This window comes from Heterocephalus glaber, unplaced genomic scaffold, assembly GCF_053883595.1.
Source record: "Heterocephalus glaber isolate CG9 unplaced genomic scaffold, H.glaber_assembly_v1.0 deba00000818, whole genome shotgun sequence".
Lineage (NCBI taxonomy): Eukaryota > Metazoa > Chordata > Mammalia > Rodentia > Bathyergidae > Heterocephalus > Heterocephalus glaber.
Window position 1 is genome coordinate 1,064,318 of NW_028258164.1, and position 15,082 is coordinate 1,079,399.

At 41.3% G+C, this 15,082-nt stretch overlaps 1 protein-coding gene and 1 pseudogene across 1 annotated transcript in view; one reads left to right on the plus strand and one right to left on the minus strand.

The window, feature by feature from the left end:
• Positions 1–751: 751 nt before the first annotated feature.
• Positions 752–15,082, plus strand: part of Elovl4 (ELOVL fatty acid elongase 4) — a 29,775-nt gene continuing 15,444 nt past the window's right edge. The window contains exon 1 of the mRNA XM_004863979.4: positions 752–1,126. Coding sequence (XP_004864036.1) covers positions 1,027–1,126 — 100 coding nt within the window. The 5' untranslated portion in view covers positions 752–1,026. The remainder of the gene's footprint in view (positions 1,127–15,082) is intronic.
• Positions 11,496–12,133, minus strand: LOC106007688 (adenylate kinase isoenzyme 6 pseudogene; annotated as a pseudogene).

The following is a 15,082-nucleotide window of genomic DNA, read 5'->3' on the forward strand; positions in this document are numbered from 1 at the left end:
GGTAGGTGGCACATTTAAATAATAAGTAGATGAAAGGGCTATTGGACTCTTCTCATAGGTCTTGCTTTATGTCAAAAACTATCAAATTATGAATTGCATGTCGAGTATTTTTTGCTACTTTTCAGGGGTAGCTTCTTCTATTGCCTCCTACTCTCTTTTAAAATAAAAAGAAAATCACTGTTTTTCTCGTCGAACTAGCTCGCCATGCCATTATCCTTTCAGATTCGCCTAGCAGGCCCAAGCGGACTTCTGTAAAACCCTCAATCCCTTCTCAGTTCTCCTTGCTCCCTGAACTACTAAGGGCCTGATTTTGCACAATTACATTGCATTGGTCATTCCACGGATATTAAGAGTATACCGAAGACACACAAGAATCCGTTCAGGTGCGTGTGAATGTGTCCACGGGTAGACCTGAAAATCTGTCCTCCATCTCTGCGGGAAACGCGTGCATTTCCCTCGCCACTGTGAACGACGCCTGCGCCAGGGAAGGCAGAGGGACCAGGAACGCAAGGACATCCAGGTGAGTGACAGGTGAGACCCAAGCACCTGCCAGCTCCATCCCTGTCCTCTCGGCCTGGGCGCTCTCCCGCCTGTTTCCCAGGGTCACCGCGGAAAGGCAGCGCGCACCCCCGCAGGGGCGGGAGGAGGATGGGGAGACCCCGCGGGGGACGGGCGAGCGGCCCGAACGCGCCTGCGCCGGCCCTGGCCCCGCCCCTGCGCCCCCCGCGCGGCCACGTGACCCGCTAGGAGATCGGGGCCGGTAGGCGCGCGGCGGCAGAGAGGTGCGTGCGAGCGCTTGGGCGGGACTGTTCTTCTTGCTGCTGCGGCCGCCGCTGCGGTCCCCAGCCTCGACGCCTCCGTGTCGCGGGCCCCGCCGCCGCCGCCGCATCTCCCCGCGGGAAGAGGAGAGGACGCAGCCGGTCGCGGCCACCCGCAGGTCCCCGGCTGTCGCCGCGCCGTTGCCGAGCTCAGCCCTCTCCCTGGTCCGCGCCGCCCTCCGCTGCCGACAGCACCGCTCTCGTCGCCATGGGGCTCCTGGACGCTGGGCCGGACAGTGTCCTGAGCGCGGTGTCCACGGCGCTCAACGACACGGTGGAGTTCTACCGCTGGACCTGGTCTATCGCAGGTGAGGATGCTGCGCCCGTTCCCGGCCTCCGTCCTCCCCCCCGCCCCGCCCCGCCCCGCCGGCGACCCCTAGGCCCTGCGCCTCCGGTTTCTGGGGCGCGGGGACCCGACGCCCGCGTCACCCTCGCGGCTCGCAGCCCCAGAGGCGGGGGTGCCGCCCCGGGTGGGGCCTGTGCGGCCGGGGCCTCTCGAGACCGCTGCCCCTGCACCCCGCGTCTCCCTGGCACCCCCCACGCCAGCACCCCGCGCGGATGGGCTTTAGCACGCATTGATGTTGGGTGCGCAGAGGCGCTGGGGTGGGAGGAGGGTCCCCGTGGAGCTGTCTTTCTGCAGCGGATTAGTGGCTTTGACAAAACCCAGCTACTGTTTTCCCCTCTCTAGCTCATCCATGCCTGGTATTAATGTGGACTGGAAAGGAAAACAGCTGTATCTGGCTCTTGAACGACGTTAGTTTCTGAGCCTGTTCCAGCCCCAGCGCTGATGGAGGTGATTGTCACGGCATTGCGCACTGCAGTGCAGCCGCGGGAGGGGGAGGTTAGGACGGGGAAGAAATTGGAAGTCTTTCGGAAGGGAGTCTCCATAGCAGCACCTAGAGGCTGTACGGGAAGCCTATATAGATACGAGTTTCTTAAATCAGCAAACTTTTCTTTATTCAGTTTATTGCGCAGGGCTGTCATTTGCTTGATTTATATAGCTTTTCTAGGGGAAGCAATTGTGATGTTATACATTTTTGCATTTTACCATTTCTTCATTGGTTTTGCTTCGAATGCTTCAAAAAGTTTTTGAAATCTGAAACATTCGGTGTAAAGGATTTTCGAAGTGACCCTGTGTAAAATTTTCTAGTCCTTTTTCAGTTTGACTCTACGTCCCAGCCATGGAAGAAGTTAACATTTAAGGTTATGATTCTGCTCTCCTTCCTTAGAAATGAAAATATGTTTCTATAGTTTTGTATTTGTTGTCGTTAGAGTAAATGAGAGTGGTCATTGCATTAAGACAGTACATACATAGGGTACAATGTTGTGGACAAAAAACACTTAATGGAGTTATTTTTTGTGAGGTAGAATGGTTTTTGATATTTGATGCCATATTAACTCCTTTAGAAAATTGTGTTATTTTTCAGGAGATCTCAAATTTGGCACTGAAACATATTATCTGAAGATGGCTAAAAGGCAATTTAAAAAATTTTTTTTCCCATTAAGTTTATTGGTACATTTTAGGTAGAAAATAGTTACATTCATCATTAAGATCTTGTACCAAAAGGCAATTTTTAATGGCATGTTTCTTCTTTAAATCTTTCTTCACTGTACTGTTGCACTTATGTTATACTGCACTTGCAAAAACTGGGGAGGATCTATTCTTTTGTCTCTGATTTTGCTTTTTGAACATTGCATCAGAGTCTCTCATTACACAATTTTGCAGAGCTGAGTATCAGACAGGCTCTTTGGCAGGTAGTTGTGCTTTGCATACTTGGAGTTAGACATTGTACCCTGGTAGCCAGAACCATACTTAGGAGTTCTCAGACTTACTCCCTTCATCTCCTAGAGCTTTCTCACCTCTCCAGTCAAAGAAAGAAAAATTGAGATAGAATACACTTTTACTTATTTACTTTGATACTTTCAAACTCCTTTATTTTGGAAGGTGGGTTGGGTGGGTCAGTACTGAGGATTGAACCCAGAGCCTTGCACATGCTAGGCAAGTACTCTACCACTGAACTACATCCCCAGCCCTGGAATTCTCCTTTCTGTGGTGACTAATTCCTTTCTAATGACATTTGTGTAAAAAAAAAGACCATGAATGGATTAGGAAAGTTCTGCCACTTGCCTCATGCGAAAGCTTGCTCGTCTTGTAAGATGTGGGCCAAGACTGAGAAGCAGAGCAGCCCCTGGAGTGTGACCTCTCATTAGCAGGTCGAAGGGAAGGTTTTCCTCCATGCTGATGACTGTCCACTTAGGAAACCTGAGACTGCTTCCTCGGTTTCTGAAATCCTAGGCAGAGGTACTGTATTTCTTAGCCAGCTGAGAAGCTCTGTGCCTGAAGTCTGTTCTGTCTTACTACAGGTTTAGGCAGAACACACCTGGAGCCCAAGGGGCCACCTTTCTTGTGGTCTCTTCCTTTCTGTGCTTGCATGTTCCTTCTGCTCAACTTGATCACACTCTTCTGATTCCAGGGCCATCTCTTCTTCTTGGCCTAATATCATGAAAATCTGGGTAAGGGGGCTTCAGGGTAGAAACATAGGCTTATTACATGGGGTTGAAGAAAAGTTGGTGAATCACATGTTTGGAAAGAGGGCAATAAAAATGGGAGGGAAAGATGGTCTCAAGAAATAGGGAAGAGGGTAATGAAAGGATGCAAATTATTCAGGAGGAACAAGAAAGTCCTCTACTCCTTGAGTACCTTCATTACTTGGATTGTCACAAGGTGTTTCTTTTTTCCCTTTTATTCACGAAATAGGTCTTTCCATTGATGTTTCAAGTGCAAATAAAATACATCTGCTTTGGACTGCCATACTAGGAATAGTTTAAGATTTATACAGTATATTTAATGGTTGAAGAGATTTTTACCCTAGGGAAAACATTTTCTGAAAAGTGACATTTTGAGTTGTCACGTCTGGTAGCACTACTTAATAAAAGTAGACTTTTCAGAAGCACATATCTGGTAAATACAGAATGCGGTCTTTAGAGTGTTAATACTGATGTTACTTGAAATCATTAACACTCATACATTAGAATTGAAACTTCTAAAGAGCTGTATTTTGAGAAAAACAGTAAAAATAATTTTCCGCTTCCTGTATTTCATGTTTAGAGTTTACCACATTTGTGGCTGTGGAGTGGGTACTTTAATGTCATTGTTATTTCTTCTGTTCTTCCACTTTATGAGCACATTAAAATGATTGGGTTGGGAATCTTGGCCTCAGAGGTGTATCCAATTAAGGAAAGTTGTATATAATGTTTAAAAACTGGTGGATGTAAATATTCCCCAGTCTGTAAATATCAAATTATTTATATTCTGTTTCATTCATTTACTGTCCTTTTAGTATTTGTGGATATTTTTCTGTATGCCCAACATTCAGCACAGACATACCATAGAACAGGTTACCCACAGTAAAGCCCAGTAGCCTCTGAGCCACCATATGTTTTAAGTACATGATTTTAAATAGGCTTTGTCCATGAGGTCTGGGTGCACGTGTGTATTGGTTGGGTGGTTGGCATTACCCCTCTGTTCAAAGACACAGTATTCCACATTTGGCTAAAAATGTGTGCCTGTGTGGTAGTTGAAATTAGAGCATGAAAAGTCAGCCTAGCTGGGTTCCGGGACCCACTTTGCAGGGAACAGAAGTGAGAAGGGAAGAGTGTAATTAGGAGAGAAGGGTCCTATGAAATGGTGATGGACTTTGGAAGCCAGGCTTCTGTTATCTTTCATTCTTTCCATTCATTTGCTATGGGAAAGCGCAGATCTCGGTTATGGAGAGAGGAGGAAGACACTTGGTCACCAGGGAGTGGTCACTGCCTTTCCCCTTTCCTTAGTGTCATGGTCTGAAGGCCCTGTGATCTCTCAGAGTGAGTCCTTGCTGGGTCTAAGGAAGGTCCAGACACTTCTTCCCTACTTTTCTTACCTCTGCTTCCCACCTGCACCTCAGTCTTAGGTTGTGGAAGGCATAGACAGCTTCTTTTTTAGGCTGTTTTAGCTGTTTTCCCATAGGTTCTTTGTTCCTGCCCTTGAATGAATGGACGGGAACTCTTCTGAGAATATTTGGACAGGTAGACTAGGGTGTAAAGACAAAGGGGACACTTACTGAAACCAGGGAAACTGGGAATGTGAGTGAGGGCCAGTGAGTCACTCAGGATAGATGTGGGAGTGACATTTAAATCAGCTCTAACAAGCAGGAGTAGAAGCAGGTTTATCTTAGGGATTGCCAGGCCCCAGAGAAGCATGTGTTTTTAAACACTGTACAGCATGTTTCTATTAGTTTTATTACTTACACATTCTATGTACAGTTTTTCATTGCCTAAAATAGGTTTTGTTTGTTTGGCTTCTTATGAGAACCCAGTTGCCATTTTAGTTTCTTTGAGAAAAGACATTTTAAGTTTTTGGGCAACTGATTAAAAATACATTTGTAGATTACTAACTTCTAACATCAGATCTCCCTTGGTCATTGTTCTCAGTGAGGTCTTATCTCTTAACATCCCTGAAACCTCTGGGAGGACAACACTATTTGAGGTCTTTTTGGTTGGTTTGGAATTTTCTTTTGCCACAGTTGGATTTGAGGCAGCAGACTGCTGTTTTTTTTGTTTTTTTTTTTTAAATTTGGTACTGGGGATCGAACTCGGGACCTGTGCTTCCAAGGCAGGCGCCAGAACCACTGAGCTAAATTCCTAACCAACTCCTGGACTTTAACGGCTGATGCTCACGTCCACTCCCCAGCAGCACCATTTTGCAAGAACATTCAAATGGAATTCTAGGAGGGTAAACACAAATGCAGATTCTCAGACTTATGTAGTTAGATTCTCTAACTACAGTTAGAGACAGAGGAAGGGGACAATTTTAAGAATTATACAGATTTCAGACAATGCTTTTGTGATCTTATGAGCCCAAAAACGCTTCATCATCCTTTTAAAATTAAATTATTTTCTCAAGTCATATGATAATGTCATCTGTGAATAATTTAACATCATTAACATAAGTATTACTTTCCATTTATTGAGCCACTTTCTTTGAATTAGGTTATGTATTAACACAGAAAAGCATTGCATAATAGATCCCTCTTTCTTCCTTCTCGTTATTAGGATGTTTCACCTGTACAAATCAAGATACTACCATCTTATCTCCCCCTAGAATAAGAATGTACTGTGTTAGAGAATATTTTTGAAAAATCATGAGGGCTTGGACTTTTAGAAAAGATGGGGAAGAAACTTGCCAATCTAGCCATGTTGGAGGACTCACAGGCCTGTAGGTAAATGTGTGCATGTCCCCCTGTGCTTCTCATTACACCATTCCCTTTGCCTTTGCCAGCCTTTCCCTTGCTCACCTCTCTAGATAGCTCTTACACTTCACAAAACCATTCCTGACCATCCATGTAGCCTGGACTAGTTGGCGCCTTCATGTGAACTCCCTGCCATTAGCAATTACTTTCTTTGTGCTGCTCTCTCTGTGGTTCTAGTCCTGAACTTTTACATCTTCATGACTATTTACACTTCTTTATATTTTTTCTCTCCAACACTAGGGAGCATCACACATATTTGTTGATTTGATATGCTGATTTGATATTTGAGATGATTTCCTTAATCTAGTATGATTTTGGGTAGTGATTTTTATGGCTAATAAATACTAATAAAATTTTAGTTCACATTAAATTATGGAAAGTTTAAAAATGATTTTTATTATTACTTTGTCATAAGTTTAATTGACACTGGGGAAGAATGAATCAAACTATTAAATCATTTAGTAGCATGAAAGAGCAATATAAAATCATACTTGCTGGGCGTGGTGGCACATGTCTGTAATCCCAGCACTTGGGAGGCTGAGGCAGGAGGATTGCCATGAGTTCAAGGCCAGCCTGAGCTACATAGTGAGTTCAAGTCCAGCCTGAATTAATAGCGAGACCCTGTCTCAGAAAACCAAAAAAAAAAGAAAAAAAAAATCATATACTTATTCTTCTCTTCACTGTCTATGTGGATATGTCGGTGATATGCGTGGAAGCGAGGGGAACAGCAGGGTCTAGTGAACACGGAAGACTCTGAACTGGCAGTTAGAGGACCAAGGCTTTCGTCCTGGGGCTCCTGCTAATTAGCTGCGAGACTTTGGACGATTCAGTTTACGTTGCTTGTAAATTAAGAAGGTAGAATTAGGCAATCACTAAGGTCTTCTTTGACTCTGAAGTTCTGGACAAAGATGCCACTTTCTTTATTTGAATAGTAAAGTAATCTCAAGTAAATATACATTGCTCTTTGATTAAGAAACCTCCTTCGGTACAGTAGTTTACATATTTGCCAAGAAAATCGTTATCATTATCAATAGTGAAAATAGCAGATTTGTACTGTATGTAGTCTTTTTTTTTTTTGCTTTGTCTTATGTTTTCCACTGAAAGAAGTAGAAGAATAGAGGAACAGATGGTACAGGTGGTTGAGTACCTGATTTGAAATGGCACTTTGTTGGTTGCTACATCACTACACCTGTTTAATTAACTCAGTACTCCTTGAATAATCAGAGTTAAGTATTTTGTCAAAAACAAGCCATAGCAAAGAGTATACAGTTATCCCAGTGACATTACATTTACTGTGTGATGTGTGCTTCTGAGGATGGCTTAGGGTGTGATCTTGGGAAAGTTGTTGGCATTCCTCTGGGCCTCTTATTTCTATGCATACCATAAGAAAGTACAGTTGGAGGCCACCTTAGTGAATCCTCCCATTTCCTGAAAGAGTTAGCCACTAATCTAAATTGAATCTTCCTTGCTTTCTATTTTTTCTATAGAAAAATGTAATATTTTGTCAATATATCATTATAAGTTTTCAATTATAGGCACTTTATAGTTGATCATTTCTGACAAGTTAGGAAACATGGCTTTAATTTTTTAAAATTGCCTAGAGTATGTAGGTCTTACAGTAAGGGAAAACTAAATGGTTTTCATGTTTCTCAACTGATCAGTATATAAATTTTTCAAATCTTTTGTTATTTTTGTGGAATATTGTCATTCTTAGTATAGTGTCTTATTTATAGTCATATTTTAATTAACCTGTGAGTCTTTGGATTTGCAAGATGGGATGCATCAATCAGGTATAATCACATTGAAAGTATTTGTGATTTTGATCTGGAGCATTCAGAGGAGTAAACTTTTTTGTTTGCCTTTTTATCAGATTTTTCAGATACATATTTTTAAATAATTTCATGTTTTTATACACTCATGTTTATAGCAGCATTTCACAGTAGCCAAGAGGTAGAAATAATGACATGCCCATTGATGAGTGAATGGATAACAGAATGTGGGATATACATACGAATATTACTCAGCTTTAAAAGGAAGGCATTTGTGACATAGGCTGTATACAGGTAAACCTTGAGGACATTATGTTAAGTGAAATAGGCCAGACACAAACAGATAAATTATGTGTGATTCCCCTTCTGTGGGCATTCTAATGTCATGAAAAAAAAAGTAGAATAGTGGTTGCCAGGAGCTGGAAAGAGAGAAAACTGAACTGGCACATTGTTGTTTAGAGGAATGAAGTCTCACTTTTGAGAGAGAAAATTGTTGTGGAAATTGGTAACACAACAATTGTGAATACACTTAAAAATGATGAGGATGGTGACTTTTATGTTATTTCCTATTTTAAAAATCCATATATCATAAAATTAACAATAGCATCTCTAGGAATGATCTTTCTTCAGTGTCCAATGGTAAAATAGTTGATTCTTTTATTCTTTTCATCTTAAGGTAAAATGATTTTCTAAAGAGAATACAGTTGTGTTTACTTACAAAAGTATCCTTCTGTTCACAGATGATTCAGACTTCAAAAAAAAAAAAGTGTCCTCCTGGATAGAAAGCAAATAACAAGGAAGATAGTGGTTGAGTTTGAATTTTGCTTTACAGTTTAATAAAGACCCTGGGAAATTGGCTAAAGGGTTATTATTTCCATATGGTTAGAAGTCCCTGAGTTTTATAAAGGTTAACTTGCATATGGTCACAGAGTACAAATGGGAATAGACAGGTAATTTTGTGTCTAGCCCAGTGCTCTCGTCTCCCCATCACACTGGGCAGGCAGGCAAGAAATAGTCAAGTCTTGGATACATGCATCTCTCTCATTACCTTTTTTGAAATGCTGCTGTCTTACCAACATAGTTTTACTACTTAGAATACTAAGTATGAACAATATCTTACTTTTTTTTTTTTGGTACTGGGGATCAAACTCAGGACCTTGCACTTGCAAGACAGGCGCGGTGCCACTGAGCTAAATTCCCGGCCCTGAACAACGTCTTGATACCAACAGAGATGATGTAAAGAAAAACATCTACAATGCTCAAAGCTACTGTAAGGGCTGGTATGTGAGATTAAACTAAAAAATGATATTAACTTATATACTGACATGCATGAATGTCCATATACAAAATGAGATGTGACATTTAACCTGAGAAGATGAAATTGACTTCAGTACGATGGAGTGGTAGGACCATGAAAAAATGTATTCAAAGTGAATTACTAAAGTGTTCACCAAATTATATAGTAGAAGAACTAAAAACTGTTGTAATTAGTGAAAGGATAATAAGCTCCAGGCTAGCAGTATTTTATCCAGTGGATATTCAGTTTACAGAACTGCTAAGGTCAAGACAAGATTTTAGCCAAAGTTCCCATTAATGCATACAGACCATAAACTCACAGACGATACACAGTATCATAAGTCTTTTACTAAAGGAAGTCACCATTTCAGTTTCCTTTCTTCTTCCCTCCTCCCCTTCTCCCCTCCCCTTTCCTCCCCTCCCCTCAGCCCCATCCTGCCAGTAGCTTGAATGAACAGAGCTACATCCCCAGCCTGTTTTCTTACTTTTTGAGACCCGACTGAGTTGCTAAGTTGCCCAGGCTGACATTGAACTTGTGGCCCTCCTGCCTCAGCGTCTTGAGCAGTTGAGATCACAGGTGTGTGCTACCATGCCTGGCACTGTTTCAGTTTTCTTAAAGCTTAAGAGATTATTGGTAGCACTAAATGGATGGTTGGACTTGGACCTCCCAGATTAACATGAGGAAGTTTTATGATTACTTTTTCTGAGAAGCCTAGGAAAATGTGAAACAGGGAAAGAAGGGAACTGCTTACCTTATTTTGATCTTAGCTTCCAAGACGTGTGTGAGCCATCATTCTTTGTTAAATCTCCTCCTCAGTATGTGTTTCCCCAATGAGCATGCTTCCCTTTCCCCATGTGAACTGGTTGTCATGAATATGCCATGAATTTGTCATGAATTTATGTCATCTGTGTATGATCCTTGCTGCCATCTATAGCGCTTCTACTATAGACCTGTTATGGCTTACAGTCCTGTAGTAACCCATTTTAGAACCTTATGTTTAATATTCAAAGCAACCCTTTAAGTTACGTATTTAACCTTCTGTAGATGAAGAAATACACTTAAATATTCAGTAATCATAGACATTAAGTGTTAGGTACTGTATCCAGCGCTTTATATTTATTATCACACTTAATCTTCATATTCCTCTGTGCTAGGGCCATTGTTATCCCCGTATTCCAGTAAGTTAGCAGCTTTCTCTAGATCTTACCTATCTGGTAGTTAACTTTTCCAAGTTAAAACTCAGAGTAAGCAGCTGTCAGTTTCAATCACACATGGATTCACTCTACTCAGCCTTGCTACTGCCTTTTCTCCTTTGCAGCTTTCAAATTCATCCACATTTTCTGCTTTCTATAGAAAATGTTATCATTTTTCTCCTTTTTTACCTTTATTATCGTCTCTGTTCAAGCAAATTTATAACCAGAATTCCTCTTCCCTCTGCTTTTTCAATCCTTTTGTCATTCTTTTGCTGTCTTTCGTGACTGTTATGCAGCTGAGTTAGATAAACAGATTTGCTCTCTGGTCTGAATCCACTGAACTCTCAGTCTACTTGCTCCCTCATCCTGCAAGACACTTGGCTCTCCTACCTTGCTGGTGAAGTTGTCCTCCCTTTGCTCCTTCCTAAATATTCAGCTGTGTACTCTTCCATCCTCTTTCCCGAGTGTACTGGGTGGGTTAGAGTAAAAGGTTCCTCTGCTTAACAGGAAACTTGACAAGACTGTCCTTGACCTTCCCAGTTCAGATAGGTGTGGATTTCTAGAGTATATCTCAGCTCATCCTTGCCTATCCAGTTTGGTCCAGTGATTGAAGAGCCTTCCCTGTTTCTTCTGCCTTTTAAACTCATTCATACAAAAGCTCTTACTTGGCTTGAAGAATATATTGGTCATCAAATTTTAGAAAGAAACTTACAAGAGGCCTTCAGGTGGTATGTAGTCTATTCCATATCATAGATTTTTTTTTTCAGACTTTGTTTTTTTTAGTATTAGGAACGGAACCTAAGAATGTTAAGCTACATTCCTACCCCTTTTTAATTTTAATTCTTTAAAGTTTTGAGATAGGGGTTTGCCAGGTTACTGAGTGGCCTTAAATTTCGGATCTCCTGCCTTAGTCTTCCAAGAAATCCCACTCTCTGCCTGACAACAGTTGTCTGAAGTTTTCATACAAATTCTCTTTACAAAAAGATAGAGTGCTCTTATATACCAGGAATTGTTTTTTTAAATTGTTTTTTACCCATTTGATCAGATTTATTGTTTAGCAACTGATGTGTATTTTAAATGCTTAATAATAATTGTATTCATTATATTTGTGATTGTTTAACTTTCTCATGGAGAAAAAGAAACCCAGGTGTAAAAATACCTGCTGGGCCTTCCACGTAGTTTTGGTTTTTACAGATACTTGGAGGCCGTGTCTACAAGGTGGGCAAACAGGCACCACCAGGTGACCAGGCATGGGTTGTGAGCTTTGACCCACTGCTCAGTCCATCTCAAGATCTGGTTTATGTTGTCCTCTAGCTCATCAGGCATATTTTTGGGCAGCTGGTGCATGATATCTTCCTTGTATGATAACATGGCCTCTTCATAAAGAACTTGAAAAATCTCACACTCGATATTGTCTCCTAGTTTCTTCTCATTATAACCCCTTGTTTCAAGTCTTTTGAACAATATACTGTTATCTGTTCTCAACACAAAAACTGCATGAAACCATCGTTCAGGAAAGAAATCACAACCGCGGTAGTCAACAATAACTCCACCTTCTGCCATTTGGTTCTCTAACTCATCAACTACTTTTTCTTCATCTAAAATGGGACACTCATACACTTCATCATAGCCATTATATAATGCCCCTTCTTGAGCTACATTACCCACATTAATGTACTTTAGTCCTGATCTGGATGCAAGTTCTTTGCCTAGTGTGGTTTTTCCAACTCCTGGTGTACCGGTGATCAGGATGTTCAGAAGCACCATAGTTCCCCACACTGTGGCCCGGGTACGTCAGCTCGCTCACCAGACATTGTTAAAAAAAAAAAAGTACAGCAAGGAGCACAGCCATAGCCCTCATGGCATTAAGTAGAAGGCATTGACCTCCTCCTTAAAAAAGAGGCTCATAGTTTTCCTTTAGGGTGCTTTTAATGTACAGTTTGACATGGTATCAATGGATAACTTCTATTTGTGTTTAGTAAGGGAAAATGGATTTTTTTTTTTTTTTTTAGTACCAGGGATCGAACTCGGGTCCTTGCACTTGCCCAGCAGGTGGTGAAACCACTGAGCTAAATCCCCGGCCCGAAAATGGATTTTTAACAATATCACTTGCAATTACTGGTTTTAACTTAGTAAAGAAAACTGGAGAATTTTAGAGAATATTAAGTGTACACACTTCTTGATGTCTTGAATATACTACTGAAGTTACTCGTTGTAAAGCAGTTTTCTTTTGTTTATTGATTTTGTAGATTGCATAGGTATAGATTCTATTAGAAGAGAAAGAAGTGGCTGGCTTATTCAGGTAGAATCTAGGAACACATTTTTATTTTATGATTTGATTACACATATAAAGTAAGCTCATTTCTGAGTAGACTAGAACAATACTTTTTATACTTTAATGTGTAAATCACCTTATAATCTTATTAAAATGCAGGTTCTGACTTTGTAGTTCTGCATTTCTTTGAAGTTTGCAGGTGATAATTTTCTTCTGGTGCATGGACCACATAATATGCTTAACATATTATTTTAAAAACCAAACAGTGGGATGTATGTTTTTTTTTGGTACCAGGGATCGAACTCAGGTCCTTGCACTTGCAAGGCAGGCAGCAGAATCACTGAGCTAAATCCCCGGCCCCAGGATGTTTTTAATAGAATATTTTATTGTATTTTGGCCTAACAGAAACTTTGTATATCTTCTAGAACCATATTATATTGACCAATAACTATTCATTTGTCTGAATCCGAAAGTCAAGGGTTGGGATAATATTATTATCAACTCCATTTGACACATGATGAAATGGGAGAGAATTTCAGGTTCATAGTTCTGGGGCTAGAAAGCAACAGCTAGAACTGAAATTCTGTTCTTAGTCTTGTCTCTTGGCCCTGTACCAACCTACCTTAGTTCCTTGAGTTGTCTCAAGCAATCACCAGATTTAAGATCATTTCTTGCTATAATCTTGGTTCCTTATCTTCACTTCCTCCAGGATTTTGAATGTTTTCTAAAAATTTTAAATTTTACCAATTTTTTTCTAGAACTTTACTAGATTAGACTACTTGGGGGGAAAAAGTTCATTTTGACTGATGGAAGTGTACTGAGCTTTAAAAACTTTAAAAAAAATCAGCCTTTCAAAAAAAATAGGGCAATGAGAGGCTTTTAAAGAAATTGCTTTAATACACAAAGTAATAATGTGTTGTAAATATTATAGTTGTTTGTACACATGTAGACTTTACTTTGGTTACTTAAACTTATTGAATTACAAGTATTTTATTCTTTATTAAAGTTTGTTTGTTTGGTTTTTTTTTTGGTACCAGCAATTGAACTCGGGTCCTTGTGCTTGCAAAGCAGGTGCTGGAACCACTGAGCTAAATCCCCGGCCCTAAAATTTGTTTTTTAAGCTGGGTGTGATAGCGCGTGCCTGTAATCCCAGCACTCTGGAGGCTGAGGCCCTTTAGAGGGATCATCGCAAGTTCAAGGCCACCCTGAACTACATCTCAAGACTCTGTCTCAACCAAAAACAAAACAAAATAAAATGTTTTATATTATCTTTTGAAAAGTCTTTTAAAAATTTAAAACTTCAATTAGTATTTTAAGTATTTTATAATATTGAATTATAAACCATTTTGTCTCCTCAGTATATAATTTATAAAACATTCTGGCCTTAGTCTAAACTCTCCAGATTTAATCATTAATGGTAATGTTTCTTTACTTTGGCTTAACTCTTGAAGAGAATGGAATTTAGTGTCTGACTCTTGTTAGTGATAATGAGGATGGCAGTGTGCTCTTGCTCCGTGTCAGACACTACACACAACCCTCACAACCCTGTTACCGTCCGTGAGGCCAGTGACAGCAGGTAGCTCCTGGGGCTTGTGCAGCTTCTAATGCTGGTAGTATGATTTAAGAGTCCATATTTAGAATCTAGAAAACTTGAAGTCAGGAAGATGTGGCCTGAAAGACAGTGAGGGAGGGACTTGCGTTATTCCTGATGTAGGACTCACTCGAGTGCAGATTCAGATCGGGAAAGACTTAGCATTGCCCAAGCCGGCCCGGCTTTGTGGCATCCCGGGGTGCTGGGGACTGAAACATACCGCAGCTCCTGGAATCTCACATGTCAATCCTCTGGGGCAGTTATTTCCTCATTAAAAGCAAAGACTGAAAAGAAAGAGCAGAACCTGTGATTGTGCTGCAGTCTCTGTTGCCTGCCTGGGCCCTCCTGGTCTGTGTGCATCCCATCTCCCTGCAGCTGGGGAAGGTTTTGCTGCCCTTCATCTACTGCCCCTCAGGGTTCCCCAGGCCCCCCTTTCTCACTCTGTTCACTCTCTACCCACTCTCCCTGGTGACCCCAGACTCTGCTGTGAGGTGTGTGGTCGGTTGACTCTTTGGAATCCTGGCTGCTCTGTCATTCTTTCTCTATGGCCCCAGATCCCGCTGACGCCTCCACTCAGGTCCCAGGAGCCCTTGCACCAGAGATGGCCAACAGTCATGCGTTCATTTCCTCCCAGATCTGCTGCTCTTCCCTAACACTCAGTTCTAGACTATTTCCCTCTGGGCTACCAGCTAACCAGAAACCTGGGAGTAGTCCTAAACTTTTGCTTTGACCTCTCACTTTCATAACCATTGCCAAGTCTAGAGAGTTTACCCTTGCTGCCCCTGTCCAGTGCAGTGCAGCCCCTCTGAGTCCAGCTTCTGCCCTGTCTTAAATCACAGTGTTCTCAGAGT